The sequence below is a fragment of the Papaver somniferum genome, chromosome 1 (assembly GCF_003573695.1).
Source record: "Papaver somniferum cultivar HN1 chromosome 1, ASM357369v1, whole genome shotgun sequence".
In the NCBI taxonomy this organism is placed as follows: Eukaryota; Viridiplantae; Streptophyta; class Magnoliopsida; order Ranunculales; family Papaveraceae; genus Papaver; species Papaver somniferum.
In genome coordinates, this window is record NC_039358.1 from 73,944,682 (window position 1) to 73,963,299 (window position 18,618).

The 18,618-nt window shown below is 35.2% G+C and overlaps 1 protein-coding gene and 1 long non-coding RNA gene across 3 annotated transcripts; both read right to left on the reverse strand.

Moving 5' to 3' along the window:
- Window positions 1-8,034: 8,034 nt before the first annotated feature.
- LOC113330414 lies at window positions 8,035-9,277 on the reverse strand. Its single transcript, XR_003350260.1, has 4 exons — window positions 9,221-9,277; window positions 8,969-9,000; window positions 8,783-8,843; window positions 8,035-8,210 (listed from the first exon to the last, which is right to left on the reverse strand). It is a non-coding gene; the product is annotated as an uncharacterized LOC113330414 (long non-coding RNA).
- An 843-nt stretch (window positions 9,278-10,120) lies between these two features.
- LOC113290833 (receptor protein kinase CLAVATA1-like) lies at window positions 10,121-13,791 on the reverse strand. Of its 2 annotated transcripts, none has more exons than XM_026540427.1 (2): window positions 11,025-13,791; window positions 10,121-10,768 (listed from the first exon to the last, which is right to left on the reverse strand). In XM_026540427.1, the coding sequence occupies exons 1-2, from the start codon at window positions 13,612-13,614 to the stop codon at window positions 10,341-10,343; spliced, it is 3,018 nt and encodes a 1,005-aa protein (XP_026396212.1). In that variant the 5' UTR covers window positions 13,615-13,791; the 3' UTR covers window positions 10,121-10,340. The 2 variants fall into 2 exon arrangements, with proteins under 2 accessions (XP_026396212.1, XP_026396215.1); XM_026540430.1 differs by having other exon boundaries at window positions 10,121-10,699; window positions 11,025-13,786.
- Between the last annotated feature and the right edge of the window lie 4,827 nt (window positions 13,792-18,618).

Genomic DNA, 18,618 nt, shown 5'->3' on the forward strand with positions numbered 1-18,618 from the left:
GAATCACATAAATCATGATATTATTAGCCGGATAAAACGACATACATTGATTTCTTATATGTTATAAGTCCAAAAAGCACAAAAACATAACAAACTATTATAGGTGAGTCCATGTTATAGTTAACATGATCTAAAACTTTTAAGAAATATACCCGCATGATTGGTTTGCACTTACAGTAAAAATGAAATATCAATCAAGCACGACAAACCATGCATACATGAATATTAGTTACCACACGGACATATTGATGGATTAATATCAATACAACAATAAACAATTGCAGACAACATCATGGACAATCATGGAGTTCTAGACCTTGCTATAGATGTCAAATATAAGTTTTATATTATATATAACGGTCGGATCTTCGAACGTCATGATAATCATAATATGAATAGTTGTGTTAGAGATATACCTGATGAAGCCATTGGTGCAGAAAACAAGCAATTCTTGTGTGTTGTACCTTGCAATGGAATTTCTTGGTTTCTCCTTCTTGACCCTTTTCTATAATGAATAATAAAATTCTCGAACCAATACTAATGGCTATTGAGTTCCTTTTATAGGTAGAAGGAGGACCAAAATTCCCAGGGTTTAGAATTAGCATTCAATCTCGACCGTCCATCAAGAAAGAGATAATTGGAAATAAGCCCAAAAAATGGTAACTGAAATATTTAGCAATATTCTTAATTAACCAAAGTTATTACATGGCCAAAAAGGATATTTCTATGTGTATAAATATTTTTACACTGGTCTGATACTAGCTTGTTGGTGGATCATAAAGTTAGAATATTTAAAGAAACAACCAACAAACTCCAAAAGAAGAAAAAAAGTTACATGGCGAGTTACTGATGAAATAGAAGAAACCTTAAGACGACTAAGCTAGTAAAAGGAAATAATCCTTTATCGGTATTCTCCCATAATGTATTAGTGATGGTTTTAATTTATTTCTTTCATATTGTTGATGTATTTAACCACGCTTTGGAAGGAGTTCTCGTCTGTGATATACACTACTCAGGTGACGATACTTTACAAAGACAAAGAACATGCTGAGGTTGAGTTTACGGTTTCACTTAAGCCGACTGCTTCGTTTTCCAAGACCCACAATGTTTTAACACTGGGTTTTAAGCACCTGGTTTACATTTTAGTTAGCTAAAATGAGTCTAATTCTTACAATTTCCTAGAGAAAAGGTTGGCCAACCGACATATGATGGTGTTGGAAAGAAGGTGATTACGCGGATGACGGTGAATATGGATACAAAAAAGATATTTTATACAGATTCTAATGAGAGAGATTTTCTCAAGCGGGTTTGTTTTTCACATAATTTATTTCTCTCCAAAAGTTTGAGTATGAAACTATGCATCTGTGTTAGTTCTTTGTGTGCTCCTTTCTCTTACCATGTCTTCAATACCTTTTTTATTTCTGATTAAAACTTATAAAATGCGTAGTCATCCAGTTAAATACATTTCATCTCAAATATGTAAGTATGATTATTTGCAGGTTCGAGATTGGTCTCTTTCAGTTACTCAGCCCATAGCTGGAAATTATTATCAAGTAAGTAATTTATTAGTTCGCAACGTTTATGAAGTTTCCACAATTATATATATCTTGTGGCTAAAGATAAGGTTTACAAGAACCTAAAAATATGCAAAATTGCTACCCGCGCAGGTGTTTATGTTTAACAATCACCTACTTAGAAAGCTAGAACTAGTTTTTAGTAAACACTAAAATTGTAAAGCTAACGGCTATAGTTACAAAATATGCATATTTGTACATCATTTCCTCTAATGGACGCTCTGAAAATTTGCATCCATGTCAAACAAAATGATTGTGGATGGTTCTGATCCATATTGAACTACTATATGTTGGTTTCAGCTCAACCTTGGAATATTTACATCGAATAAGATATCAGAGCTCTCAGTTTTGGTTGATCGTGCCACTGAGGAGCCAGCATTAAAGATGGAGAAATAGAGATAATGTTTCATTGGTATTAAAACTTCTTTTATGAGAAATTACATGTCCACACTATCAGTAGACTTTTTTGTATGTATATGTGTTTGTAACATGCATAGCTTGTTATAACCATAAACATTAATTGGTTATGTTCCTTTGCAAAAAGCGTATGATCTTTGATGACGGTAGAGGTGTGGGTGAATCCCTTGACGAGACTGTATGCGTAGATGATACTTGTGAAGGACTTATAGTATGTATGCTAACATTAGGTCATAGATGTAACCAGAAGACATTCGTTGTAAGGTTCAAAAGCTCTCTCCTAATTACATCCTTCTCCAGATACGAGGTACCTATCATATGAATATAAACTAGTTGGGAACTGGGAAGCGCTGGCGTGGAACGACTGGCCAAGAAATTTATTCCCTACTTCTTTTAACTTTCACACCTGAGGTACCTCCAAACTTAATTGCATGTAGGAGTAGGACCATAGAACTATTTTTTCTCTTAGTCCGCTAATGGCATATCAAATTTTGCAGGGAAATAAGAACTGAAATGCTTCTCATGTAACAAAAACAACTTCAATGGATCCGGATTACAGTTTACCTCCCAATGTTGTAGTTACCACTCTTCAGGTGATTTTTCCTCGTCTTTATAGTTTGGATACTTTTCCTCCCCCACGTATAACTGAAACAGTTAGCTTGTTTTTTTTAGGAACTCGGGGATGGAAAGGTTTTACTCCGGTCGGCACATTTATACGAGGTAAAATATGTTATCCCATGTTTTTCTTTTCTTTATAAATATAATTGTACTGACGTGGTACTGGAATAGTTATTGGTGAAGAGCATAACTGATCTCCTTCCCGTTGTTCTGATTTTGGTGATTATGAAGGCTGGTGAAGATTCTGAGTATTCAACTACGACCAATGTGGAGTTGAAAAAGATGTTTGGAAAAAGAATGGTTCGTAATACTTCATTACCTACAATATATAACTATATACATTCTGGTTATCTACATCTTATAGTTTTCCTGGCTAAAATTTGTTGCTTTAGATTAAGGAAGTGACTGAGACAATCTTATCTATAAATCAAGAGAAATCATAAACGAAAACAATGAAGTGGACGGTGGAAGGTGAGAGTGACCAACCATCTTCCCACAGGAGAGGCAGTCAGCAACCTTCCAGCAAAAGAGGTGGTACAGTCAATGCGTCAACCCAAATTTTCAAACTCAGACTGATGAAAATTCACATATTCTTGATTCGGTTATAAGATGCCAGTCACTCTGTACCATTGAGATGAAATAGTTATACAGAATAATAACCATGGATCCTTACTGGCCGAACTTGTTCTGAACAAACTATGTATTCTGTAACTTGTACTTTTTTATAAGAAAGAGTTTCCACTTTTCATGACCATCTATGTTGGATATGGTTCTTCCATTATAATGTCTTGGTAAGCGGCGTAACATACAAAACCAAGGAACATTTGATGACCTTTTCTTTCTGATATTCGTTCTTCAATCGAGTCTTTCCAACAGATGCATAGACGCCCGAGATAATCACCGGAAGGTCTTAATTTTATGTATCCAATGTTGCGAATTCTTCGAGTTCTGAACTGCACTGAATTAAACCCCACCAAACAAAGCCCTCAAAATATTAGAATCTACTCATCCCACCTACGCAATGGAGTTTGTTGGCATGGGTCTAAACTTTTAAGTTAATTCTAAGGTTGCTAGCAAACCAAGCAATGGAGTCCTGACCGTAGAAATTCATATGTAATTTTTTTGTTTGAAAGAGCCTTCACTTCCTTTCCCACGTGCGGAGGTCTTGTCGAACTAGAATCAAACAACAACAAAAAATGACTTCAGGAACACAACTATAAGATCTCCATTCAAAACCCTATCTAGAAGTATAAAGTGGGTCGAGCCAACACGAGCACAGCTCAACCAATCATGTTAAAAATTGAGCACAACACAACACGACCCAACACGATAACTTCTTGTGTTGTGTTGGAGTTGACTAATCGACATAGTAGCACAACACAACACGCGACATAGCACAACATGGCACACACGTAGCACGTTAAGGCACGATACCCATTCACGGTATACCCAAAAGATCGAGTTTGGTTGAGTTAGGGTCTCTATACATTAAGAAAAGTATTTGGCCAAACATTTCAACTAAACTTCTAACGTCTGATTTATCTCTTTAAGTGATCCCAATATTTTAATATTTGTGGTGTTACATGCGACAGCTCATGGAGGTTTCTAATATTACACTTGGTCTCCTTAACATCTTATTTATAAAATAACTTAAATTTATTACTGTTTCCTATTGTACTAGTACGTTTTGACAACTGTATCCTACTTCAACTTTGACCGACACTATTACAAACCCTAAATCTATTACCATTTTTTATTCATTCTCACATATAAATAGAAACTTATAACATGAATCACAAACCCTACCCAATAAAAAGAATAACCAAATATCAGCCGCTTGGTAAAAGCTTTCATCTCTGTCTGCATATCTATCTTCTCAATTCTTTGTTTACTATTATGTTTGATTAACAAGTTTCCATTTTGTTGACAGGGTTTGAATATGTTGGGATATTTTTCGTTGACTTCAAGGTAATACTATTGATTTAATTAACGTTACTTTATGAAATTTCAAGATATTTGATACTCTTATTTTTCTCTTACTAATCTAAACTTTTTTCTTTGAAGCGGTTTGATTTTGTTGGGGTCAATCCAATTAAGGTATTTAAACTCCTAAATTATCAGTATTTTTGCTTTCTTATATATGATATGTTTTATTGACTTTGAGCCAAATGATGTTGTTGTTATGTTTTATCATGATCTAACCCTTATTTCTTTTTGTTTTTTTCTTTTTTTTTTTGATATTTCCAGGTGTACACGGTGAAGCAGATCTGTATATCTCTGTATATTTATTGGGATCAATCCAGTCAAGATATTTAAACTCCTAAAATATCTGTATTTTTGCTTTCTTATATATGATGTGTTTCATTCAATTTGAGGCAAATGATGTTTCTGTTATGTTTATCCCGATCTAACACTTTATTTTTTCGCGACATTTTCAGGTGTACACAGTGAAGCAGGTCTATCAAATCAAGTCCCAAAGACTAGAAGAATGGATATTTTTTTTTGTTTTAACTCGTTCTTTATTATCTATTTATTGTTTTCTCTTAATTATATTTGGCTATTTGGTTTAGATTGTTAAACATAAAATTTGGTGTGAGTCAATTAAACCCATTGAATGCTATAGATCTAGATGTGTCTGAGGCTAAGCAAGAAGTTCCTTCTAGTTTTCTTGATCAGAGTAGTACACCACCCTTTATTAATAAAACAAGGAAACAAACCTCTGATGTTTGGGTTAAAGGTTTTTCCACTGAAATGATTACGCACCAAGGAATACTTCAAGAAAGAGATGTTTGCAGACATTGTAAAACTTATTATAAATCTAACAGTTTAAATGGGACTGGTTAATTATCTAGACATTTACTTAAGTATTTTCCTGCACATGTAGATGATAATGTTCTTAAACAAGCTAACCTCAAGTTAAGTAGTAAAGGGGTTTCTAATGTTATTGATAGTCAAGTAAAATGGGGGAAGGTTTTGTTGATTTCATTGCGTCGTCCGAAAAAAAACATTAAGTCTATCTGAAGATGGTGATTTTGAAGAATTTATTTTAACTTTTGTTCAGCCTGCATTTCAGAAAGTTGCTAGAAATACCTCTAAGTCTGATATGTTGAGGATATTTAGTGAAAGAAAAAAACTTTTCATTGATGAATTTGCTTCACATGCAACTGGTATATCTTTTACTTAGGATATGTGGACAAGTTGCAATAATGTTCCTTATTGTGTTACATCTCATCGTATTGATGCTAAAACTTGGATGCTAAACAAAAAGGTGATTGATTTTCATACACATCCTTATCCTCATACATGAAAATATATTCCTGAATCTATTTTGAATATTTTGAAAGAATATGATGTTACAACTAAATTCTTCAGTCTTAGTTTTGATAGTGCGGGTGCCAATACTAGTGCTATTGACTACTTTCAGCATACCTTTGTGCCTTCATATCCTGAATATTCAAAACTATTTTTTGTTAGATGTGCATGTCATATTATTCATTTGGTAATTTATGATGCAATGAAGGTGATTAATGAAACATATAACCTTATCTTTATTAAGAGAAATAAATGTGTATTTTTTACATTACTCATGCTCCTTCTAGGCTTCAAGAATTTAAGAAATCGTGTGAAAAGTTTGCTTTGAAACCTAGATCATTTCCATTGGATGTGCATAATGGATGGAACTCTAGTTATCTAATATTGAAATACGTTGAAGGTTATGAAAATTTAATTTTGGATGTTGTATTGTTGATAGTGAATTTGAATTGGACTCAATTTACTTTGAGAATAATAAGATATTTACGAAATTTTTGGGCGTTTTTTTATGCTGCTACTAAGAAATTATCTGGTTCTTACTATCACACTACTTGTATTGCTCTAAATCAGTTATATAACATGCCAGTATCATTTAAAGAATGTAAAGATGGTAGAATATATGAAAAAATTCTTAAGTTGATGGAAGAGAAGTTGGGAAACGATTCCACCACTATTTATCTTATGGTCTGTTATGGATCCCAGGAAAAAGACCCTACGATAAACAGTGGTAGAATCGTTTCCCACTAATTTTTACCTTCTCTTCAAACAACTTAAGAATTCTTTTATACATTATACAATCTCCACATTCTTTAAATGCCACTGCCATGTTATACAACTGATTTAGAGCAATACAAGTAGTGGGATAGTAAGATTCAGATAACTTCTTATTAGCAGAATAAAAAACACCCAAAAACTTCGTAGATACCTTATTATTCTCAAAGTAAATCGAGTCCATTTAAAAATTCACTATCAACAATAACATCCAAAATTAAAATTTTCATAACCTTCAACTGATTTAAACATTAGACAACTAGAGTTCCATATATTATGCACATCTAATGGAAATGATCTAAGTTTCAAAGAAAAGATTTCACACGATTTCTTAAATTCTTAAAGCCTAGAAGGAACACGCTTAATGTAAAGAATTTCACATTTAATTCTCTTAATAAAGTTAATGTTATCTGTTTCATTAATCACCTTCAGTGCATCATAAATTGTTAAATGAATAATATGGAATGCACATCTAACATGAAACAGTTTTGAGTATTTAGGATATGGAGGCACAAAGGTATGCTGAAAATAGTCGATGGCACTAATATTGGCAGATGCGTTATCATAACTAAGAATGGAGAATTTAGTTGTAACATCATATTCTTTCAAAATATTCAAAATAGATTCATGGATATATTCTCTTGTACAAGGATAAAGGAAGAGTGCGAAAAGCAATCACATTTTTATTTAGCATTCAAGTTTTAGCATCAATATAATGAGATGTAACACAAACATAAGGAACATTATTGCATGTTGTCCACATCCGAAGTAAAAGATATACTAGTTGCAGGTGAAGCAAATTCAGCAATCAAAAGTTTTTTTCTTTCACTAAGTATCCGCAACATATCATACCTAGAGGAATTTCTATTAACTTTCTGAAAGGAAGGCTGAATAACAGTTTGAATAAACTCTTCAAAATCCTTATCTTCAGCTAGACTTAATATTTTTTTGTACGATGCAATGAAATCAACAAAACCTTCCTTATTTTACTTTGACTATCAGTAAAATTAGCAACCCCTTTAGTACTTAACTTGAGTTTAGCTTGTTTAGGAACATTATCATCTACGAGTGCATGCAAACACTTAAGTTAATGCCCTGATAAGTGACCAGTCCCATTTAAACAATTCTTAGATTTATAAGGAGTTTTACAATGTACGCAAACATCTCTTTCTTGAAGTATTCCTTAGATGCGTAATCATTTTAGTGGAAAAACCCTTAACCCAAACATCAGAGGTTCGTTTCTTTTTTTTATTATTATTAATGGAGGATGGTGTACTGTTCTGATCAAGACAACTAGAAGGAACTTCTTGATTAGCCTCAGACATATCTAGATCTACGGCGTTTAATGGGTTTAATTGACTCGCACCAGATTCCATGTTTAACAATCTAAATCAAATAGCCAAATATAATTAAAAAAAAAAAGATAAATAGATAATAAAGTGGGAGTTAAAACAAAGCAACAATCGAGACTTCAAGTCTTTGGGACTTGATTTGATAGATTTGCTTTACTGTGTACACCTGAAAATGTCGCGAAAAAAAGTGTTAGATCAGGATAAAACATAACAGAAACCAATGTAGTGAATTGCGGATTTTGGTCCGTCTCGGTTGGGTCCGAGACACTGGGACAACTTTATCTCGGGGAGATTTGTGGGCGAAATCTCATAGTAACTGGCGAAACTTCGTTTTCGAATTTTTTACCAATGGTATGTATATCAAACATTTTTCAAACACTTTTCGCACATAGTTGTGTATAGATTTAAGAAATACGATGTATTTTAAAGAAAATAAACAAGTCTCCGTTCAAATTAGTAGAAAACCCAAGATCCATACAAATTTCAAAAAATTTAACGGAGATTTCCGGTCAGTTCCGGCCAAGTCAACCGAAAATTAATCAAAAATTCCGACCAAATTCCTTCTCAGCAAAATCATACACTTCACTACCTTGAGTACCGAAAACGGAATTTCCGGCTGAATCTCAGCCATCTCGGCCAAGATTGACTACATTGACAGAAACATCGTTTTCCTCAAATTGAATTAAGCACATCAAATATAAGAAAACCAAAATATAGAGATTTTAGGAGTTTAATTACCTTGACTGGATTGACCCCAAGAAATATTCAGAGATATATAGATCTGCTTCACCGTGTACACCTGAAAATGTCAAAAAAAAAAAAAAATCGGTATAAAACATAACTGTAACATCATTTGCCTCAAAGTGAGTAAAGCACATCATATATAAGAAAGCAAAAATACATAGAATTTAGGAGTTTAAATACCTTGACTGGATTGACCCCACAAAATCTAACCGCTGCAAAGAAGAAGGTTAGTAAGAGAAAAGAAGAGTATCAAATATCTTGAAATTTCATAAAGAACGTAAATGAAATCAATAGTATTATCTTGAAGTTATCGGGAAAAATCCCAACATATTTAAAACCTTGTCAACAAAATGGAAACTTGTTAATCAAACAGAATAGAAATAGAGAATTAAAAAGACAGGTCTGTAGAAAGAGATGGAAGCTTTTACCAACCAGCTGATATTTGGTTATTCTTTTTACTGGGTAGGGTTTATGATTCATGTTATAAATTTCTATTTATACGTGAAAATGAATAAGAAATGATGATAGATTTAGGGTTTGTGATTGGGTCGGTCAAAGTTGAAGTAGGAAATGGTCGTCAAAACGTACTAGCACAATAGGAAACGGCAATAAAGAGACCACTGGTAACACCAGAAACCTCTATGAGATGCCGTGTGTAACACCAAAAACATTAAAATATTGGGACCACTTAAAGAGATAAATCTGACGGTTATGAAGTGTAGTTAAAATGTTTGGTCACATGCTTTTCTTAAAGTTTAGGGATCTACTTAACCAGACCCGGTCATTTGGATATACGTGTATGGGTGTCCTGCCTTAACGTGCTACATGTGTGCCATACTGTGATGTGTCGTGTGCGTGCTGATTCAAGCCCAACACACAACACACGAAGTTTCGGTGTTGACTCGTGTTGTGCTCAGTTTTTAACGTGCTGGGTTGGCTGTACTCGTGTTGGTTCGGCCCACTTTACACCCTTATCTTACCCTATCAAAACTCAAAAAAGAATTCGTCCGTCACTCGATACAGCTACAGCAACAGAAACTCAATTTCTCAGTACAGCCCCAGCTCGGCACCACTGTTGGGGTTGGACTGGAAGTGGATCGACAGCAACATCTCTGTTGCAAACATAGATCTTGATTCGAAAGGTGAAAAATTTGATGCTGCTGTTGTTTAAGAATGAATAAAATGATGATTTTTCTTTTTTGACCTTCTCCTGAAATGATGAAATGAACATTTAGGTTGTGTCTTTTTTTTAAGTTAATTCATCTGATTAACTTATTGGGAATAAATTGCAAGACTTTGATCTAACAATGCCTCTGTATACATGGAATATAGTTATTTAACAAGCCAGCATAATAATTGGAGGCTGCAACTTCAAACTCAACAAGTCTTTCAGTATATACAATAGAAGAGACAACTGCCATAACACCTCTCACGGGTTGTAATAGCTACAATTTCACACCCCTTAAAAACACACCATCAAAAAAGATGCAGCATAAGTTAATTACTTATATATATTAATACTCCTATTAGTTTGATTTTAAGTAAGTTCATGTCAAGCAGTCGATTCAGCTAGGAGATTACGAGGAGACGGAGGATTTGTAAGCATATGAACAACCTCCCTCATTGTAGGTCTTCCGCAACTTGATTCTTCTACACATAGCATTGCCACCTTAAACAAGTTCACCACACCAGTTAATGGGTATTCCGCAAGTCTGCGATCCACCACTGCTAATACAACTTCCTCGTCAGATGGTTTGGATAGCTCAGATGCTGTCTTTCTGACCCACCGAACAATGTCAACTCCTTCTCCAAATTCACCAACTGGTTTTTTACCAGTTACAAGTTCCAGCAGCACCACTCCGAAGCTGTAGACATCACTCTTTTCATCCACCCTCAATGTGTATGCATACTCTGTCGACAACGACACAAGGGGGGTTAAGTCATTCCGTTCATCATCATTCTTCAATAGCTTCCATTTATCTAATACAAATGTGTTTAAATCGATCAAAGAAAAAAGAAACGCAAATAAAATAACATTCGAAGTTAAAGAACCAAAGAATTTATCCACTACTTTTGGTGGGCATCTGCTACCAAAGAACCTTTGGTTAGAAAAAGGTCGCATAATTGTCTAGAAAGGCACAATTACTCGAGATAAATTCGTGCACAAAAGTTATAATGCATTTGTTAATTATGTCATTAGGAGATAAAGCTGTGATGAGATAGAGATTTAACTAACCTGGTGCAATGTAACCGTAAGAACCAGCAATGGAAGACATGCATTCAGAAGCACCAGCATCAGTCAAGAATTTCGCAAGACCAAAATCAGCAACATGAGCTTCATAATCAGAATCAAGTAAGATGTTATTTGATTTAACATCTCTATGAATAATCAAAGGCGAACAATCATGATGAAGATAACAAAGTCCCTTAGCAGCTTCAACAGCAACTCTATATCTGGTTTCCCATTGAAAATGTGAACCTTTTGAACCATGCAGTAACTCACCTAAGCTCCCATTTGGCATGTACTCATATAGCAACAAATTCGTATCCTTGTTCGAGACATAACCCAATAATTTCACAATATATCTATGCCGAATGCTACCGAGTGTTTGAATTTCAGCGGAGAATCCTAAATCATATCCTCCATTACATCTTCCAACTAGTCTCTTAATAGCAACATCAACATTACCCGACGACATTGATCCATGATAAACAATACCTGCACCTCCTTTACCGATAATGTTCTCGTCTTTTAAGCATTCAAGAACCTCCTCCACCGTAAAGTCGAGTTTCTGAAACAAAGTAAGCTTCCACTTCTTCGAGTTCTGTTTCTTCCTCAAGTACCTAACAATCAAATACCCGCCGAGGCACAGCAACATGAACAATATTACTGCTACAACGCTGGAGATTTGCACCGGACTCATAGAATGCATTTTACCCAAACCTTGTTTAGAATTACCATTTGAGTTACAAGAAGCATGTTTCAAAGGACCACAAAGATCAGGATTACCAGCAAAAGCACTCTCATTAAACGCAAGAAACTGCCCGCCCACCGGAATCAAACCCGAAAGCTGATTAAACGAAAGATCTAACTTCGTCAAACTGACCATTGCTCTCATTTCTTTAGGAATTGAACCAGATAGTTGATTTCTTGATAAATTCAGAGTACTCAGTATTGACAAACTTGTAATTTCTTTGGGAATTTCACCAGTAAGACTGTTACTACTAAAATCAATAGAAACTAAAGAAGAATTCGCCACAAACGTTACAGGAATTTCTCCTGTAATGTTATTAGAACTGATATTAATCTTTGATAAATTCTTCAGTCTTCCAATCTCAGAAGGAATTTCACCAGAAAAATGATTTACTTGAAGAAACAAACTCTGTAAATTATTCAAGTTACCGACTTCTGAAGGAATTTTACCAGAAATTTCATTGTTCGATAAAAGCAGAGATTCTAGTTTCGGACTATTCATTTCGGAAGGAAGACCACCGGAGAAGAAATTATCATTGAGTTCAAGTAAATTAGCTGATGGGAGATTAAACAAACCGGGTGGAATTGTTCCGTTTAAGAAATTCTTGGAAAGACGAACACGAGTTAATGACTTACACTCACCGAGTTTCTCAGGAATCGGTCCAATGAAGAAATTCGTCATTAGAATCAAAGTCTCTAATTTCCCACCAAAACAGAGATCCTGAGGAATTAAACCAGTAAAATGATTAGCAGTCAAATCCAATGATTTCAGTTTCCCATTCCTCCCTAAATTCTCAGGAAGCCCAAGAGTAAAATTGTTTTCCCAGAGTTGAAGTACTTCAAGATTTGGTAAATCACCAATGAAGGATGGAATTTGACCATGAAGATGATTACGAAATAAATGTAACAGGGTAAGTTCTTGAAGCTTGATAAAATCTTGAGGAATTTCACCAGTTAAATCATTATTAGACAAATCAAGAGATTTCATGTGAATCAAGTTGGAAATTTCCACAGGAATCTCACCTGATAATCTGTTGAATTGTAAGAACAACGAATCCAAATCCTTCAAATTGCCTAGACTCTTTGGTATTTCACCATCAAGACCACAACTAGATAAATCCAATCTTTTCAGTTTCTTAAATGATCCAAATTCCTCTGGAATCCCACCAACATAATTATTGTAATAACCCAGATAGAGTTCTTCAAGATTTGGTAGTTCAGTTAGACTAGTAGGAATTTTACCAGAATGACTATTTCCATTCAGACCCAAATACTCTAAACTCTGAATTTCTGAAAAAATTGATGGAATTTCACCTGTAAAGTAATTCCCACCCATATGAACATGTTTCAGTTTCTGAAGCTTAATAAGTTCATTAGGCAAAGACCCACTGAAATTATTGTTGTAAAAATCAAGAATTTCTAACTCTGGTAACTCCCCTGCAACTTTTTCTGGAAATTTGCCTGCTAGCATGTTATTAGACATGTTGAGAACTTTGAGAGATTTCAGGTTTGAGATTTCTTCAGGAAGTAACCCTGTTATATTAATACCAGTAAGAGTTAAGTTTACTAGGTTGGTTAATAAACCGATTTCTGAAGAAACAGTGCCGTACAGAGGAATCAGTTCGAGGTAAAGTGAAATTACTCGTGAGTCTGAATCACATGTAATGCCAGAAAATGAACAATGAGTTGACGATGAATTCCAGTCTGAAAGACCAGAACCATCAGGGCCAATTAAGGTCTTTTTTAGATTGAGAAGAACTTCCATTTCTGAAACGGAAGAGAAACAGAGAGTAGTAATGGAGAAGTATAGAAGAAGAAGATAGGGGAGAGATAATGATATTATTCCTCTCATTTTTTGTTGCTGTGAACTGTGATGAAGAAGAATGTACGTAGAAGAAGAAGAGTGGGAGTGTGTTTATAATCAATGACACGGGAATAAGAATCAAATCTTTGATTAGAAAAATGAGAAATTTGTTTCATCGAGAGACAGAGAAGGAGAGAAAAAAACTAGGAGTAGGAGTATGAGAAGGGGATGTGCATGCGTACCTGTCAATCTTCTTCTCTCTAGTCTCTAGAGTCTAGACTCTCTACCCTCGCGCTCTGATGCAACTCAATGTGACAGGGGCCAGTGGTGTGGCCGTACTGTTTTGCTGCTGTAGCTCCTAACGGTGACTTGACAAATTCTGTCGATGTAAAATTTTAAAGGTGGGACTTATGGTTATAGGGAATTCGATGGAATTACGTTTCCCTCAACATATTTGGTTGTATGAATTCCTGGAATTACGTTTCCGACATTTTTCCAGCAAATCCTCCGTATAGAGTCCGACCCCTCCCCCTTAAGATTTGTCGGGAAACTTATCAGAAGATTTATGGACCTATTTTTTTTAATTATATATACAATTTTAAGATTCTTAGGCAATGCCAAACAACACATAGACTTTAACACAAGAAAATTTTATAAATCCTAGGAATCTGAACTGAGTTACCAGACATACAAGAGATTTACATGAATCCCAGAATTTGTAATCCTGTGGGATTATAAATTCCTGGAAATTGTGAATTCTGCAAACAAACGCACCATTATAAAAATTGAAACTTTAGTTGAAATGAAAAGTTTGGAAAAAGCGATTTTGGGATTCAAAGAATGGAGTCGTAGTAGGCAAATAAATCCAAGGCTACTGGAATCGCGCGGAAGAAACAAACCCGCTGGCGGGTAAAAGAAAATCGCGCGGATTGTGTTAATCCGCCAGCGGTAACCCAAAATCGCCAGCAGGTAAAATTCGACTGCTAACGGGCATATCTCAATTTCATCATCCAACGGCTCTTACTCTTTTTATTGTAAATTCAGCTCATTTCAAACGTATAACTCACACCTTCTACATACTCAAAATCTCACAATTTCATACCATCTTAATACAAACTTTTCCTTCATTTTAAGCACAACTACTCATATCATCTCAATTTATCAGGAAAAAAAAACTCTAAAAATCCCTTTTCTAACAAATATGGCTTCCCAATCGCAACAACAAACGCAACGATCACAACAACAAATGCAACAATCACAACAAAGAACACTAGAATTCGTGGTGTCAAATATACGATGGATGAAGACGAATCAATTTGTAGGAATTATGTATTATTTACAGTAGATAAAATCAATGGTTTTCAGCGAGAAAAGAATACTTTTTATGGAAAGATTTATCAAAATTTTTGTGAAGAAACCTGTAACATCAATAGTCATGATGTTGAGGGGTTGTCTCATCATTTTCATGCAAATAGCAAAGACGCTACTGAATAAGTAGGTTTGATCATGCAAATATGGCGCTCCAAAAGAAGTGGTGAAGGCGAAGCGGATGTGAAACGAAAATGTCGAGAAAAGTGGCAAAGATCCCACAAAACTGGTTTCCAACATGGATCTTGTTTCACCATTCTGAAGGTGCTTAACAAGTTTAATCCCTACTTGTTGGAAGGTAATCAAGTGCCTACGAGATCACCACATGGTCCAATCTCGCAGGATATTCAGAATGGTGGGCCTGCTTCCTTACTGGAAGGAAATGGATCTCCATATGCTGGGTCTCCAAGCAGTCAGGAACAATGCAACACAAATCTGGACGTTAATACCAACGTCAGGAGAAGAAGAGGTGGGGGTCAGAAAGCTGGAAAAGCAACGAGAGACGCAACCCAAAGAGCAGCAGCAGAAGGAGGTTCAAACAAGTTCAACTATTCTGAGTACAAAGAATTCGAGAAGAAGTTAAAACAAGATAGAAGCAACGACCGTGGCATTGCGATAAGGTAACTTCGAAAAAGTCATCTTTCACGAGAACAACACTACAAGGATTTTAAGATGAACAAGCTACTCTCCTTGAACACTTCAACAATGAATCCGCGACAACTTCCTGTATGGATCGAGGAAATGGATAAAGAGGAACAATCTGGCCAGTATGAAAATGAGAAAGACGAGGCCAATGCCGATGATGCCTTGGAAAAAGACAAAAATGAATACATCCTTGATGGCTAATTTTAATTTAGTATTTAAGTTTAAGGAGAATGTAATGGTTAAGTTAAAATTACTTTTAATGTAATTTCCTTAATTTTTATTTTAAGTTTACTCTCACTGTATTAAAATAAATTGGATAACAAACAACATTACATATAATTAAAATAAACAACATTAAATTGAAAAAAAAAAACATCTATCTGCCTCGGCCTCACCCCCACGCATCATCTCTTGCTCCTTTTAAATCCCAAAGGTGTTTAGTTAGATCTTCTCTTAGTTGTCCATAAATTCCTCGATTTTGGATTCTGTCAATGGAAAGTCTATATTCTCTTGTATGACGGCCATGTTGTACTACAAGCCTCGGCCTCAAATCTTCATCTGGAAAATTAGTCCAGGTTGGGTCACGTCTAGTTTACTCAATGCCCGTGTTATACAGAATGATGCAAGTCAGCATAAATTTGTTCATTTCTTGAAGATCAAAAAAGTGTGTCGGCCCAGCTATGATGGCGAACTTCATGTTTAGTATGCCAAAAACGTGTTCAACATCCTTCATGCACTTCATTTGTTGACAGTTAAAGTACTTCATATATCCTTCGTATTCGTCGGTCTAAGCATGTATGACTATAATCTTGAACCATTCTGGATATATCATGTCTGCTAGATAACACCCCTGAATGTAGTCATGACAGTTGATGGTGAAATTACAGTGTAGACAACCCCATGTTTAAGATCTTCAAACAATGGTAATTTATTCAAAACGTTAAGATCATTATTTGAACCCGGGAGTAAAAAAAAAAACATTCCAAAACCAACAATCATAAGTAGCCGAAGCTTCAAAAATTACAGTTGGTTTTGGATAATGAACCCTATATTGACCTGCACATTCAACTGGACACGCATACCACGTCCAGTGCATGCAGTCAAAAAACCCTCGTGGTGTTTTCAACAGTGATTCTTTGAACATCTTCCTGAGTAGGTTTTCTAAAAAAGTTGGACCAAAATGCTTGACTTTTGTTTCGCAAAACAATTTGAGATACCTAAAAGTTGTTGTTTTGCCAATGCGGATGTAGTCATCTGTTGGATCCGCCGGTACGTCATAACATAGGTTACCGGGGGGGGGGGGGAGTGACCTTTTGTTCGGAACAAAATCCCCATACATGTTGTGCATCATACTGATAATTAAATAAAGGTTATACCTAAGAAAGCTCGGCAATAATCCTTTGCGTCAAGTTGCGGCCCATAAGGAAAAAAACACATCCATGATTAAATAATCATGCATCATCTTGTTGTGGTAAAAGTGTCGATCTCGTCACGTCCATCTTCTAGTCATAACTTCATGTGGTTCTAACGGCTTTGGTATCATCCCTGATTATAATTGCAACATAAAGTTTCGCCTCCTTTTTATCTTGAATTGTGTCTTCATCCATTTGACGCAAAAAATCTATATACATTTCTTCCTCTTCATCATACAAGGATTCATCCATCTCCATATCTTCGTCGGATAAACCAAAATCATGATTCATGATTGAAAATTGGAAGCGATTGAAATTGAGAAAAGATTGATTGGATGAAAGATTGTTATGAATTTGGGAGACCAAACTTGAGTAGTATATATTGGGGTAGAAAACTAGCCGTTTGCGGACTAGGTAAACCCGCCAACGGTTTGAGATCTACCGCCGGCGGATCTGTTTTGACCGCGTGTTTAATGTCCATCCACCCACTGCATTTTCCATAGTGCAAAAACCAATTTTCTCATCCACCTGGCTCAACAAATTTCTTTTTTCCCAATTGCCATAGGAATTGCCCTAAGTAAATTGGTACCCATTGCTAGTAATCATAAATACATCAGCAAAACCAATTCTTACTGGCATCGCGCCATATGCTAGACGAAATTTTGTGAAAGAAAAGGTGTGATCCACTCTGGGCTATTCTTATCCTAATGATAGAATCGTTTCCAGTCTGACTTTTGGATCTCTCCACGGTTTTTTCACCAGGATTTTTGGGCGTTGGTATAGAATTATTGCATGCAAAAGCTAATTTTAATTTTGGATTTGGGTACAACAAGCTATAGTTGAATGCTAAATTTGGCGTTCCAACTAACAATCCCTAATTTCAGGAATAACAAGCAGACTAGTTTTGAGAATTGGCCTTACTTACGGCTAAGTTTGACAGTTGTCTTTTGCGAGACTAGGTTTGAGAATTGGATCAGCGTAAGCTAGGTTTGAGAACTTGTACGGTGTGTGCGGAGCTCCCTCAGTTGGTTTTACTGACTTTCGTACTGGCCTAACACCATGCTCGTTCTCAGATACAGTGCGTGAAATTATTATTTTTTTAACCACTAGAACATACTCCCTCCGTCCCTAATTAGATGATCTAGTTGTATTTTGCACAATTTTTAAGACAAGAATGTTAGTAAAACTTAGAAATGATTTATCTCTTAAACTATATCACGGTTTTTCGTAAACTTTATACCGTTGAAAAGCATTTTAAAACACCTATGTAACGAATATAAACATAACTATCAAATTATACATATTTCTTATATTAATAAAAATATATTTATGGGACAAAACTTAAAACCAAATAGGTCATCTAATTAAGGACGGAGGGAGTATGTTATAACGTAGCATTAGCAAAGACCATCCTGACCAAAAACCGAAATGTATGTTAAATTTTCTAAAAAGGATAAATCAAACCTTTTCCTATCGTAAGTAGTCATTTTTCAAAAAAAAATCCGGCCGTAAGTTCATCTAATTTTGCCCACGGCTGTAAAAATATGAAAACTCTCGATCGTACGATGTATTTATGGTTGGGAAACCTAACTATAAGTTCAATTTTCAAAAAAGAAAATCAAAATAT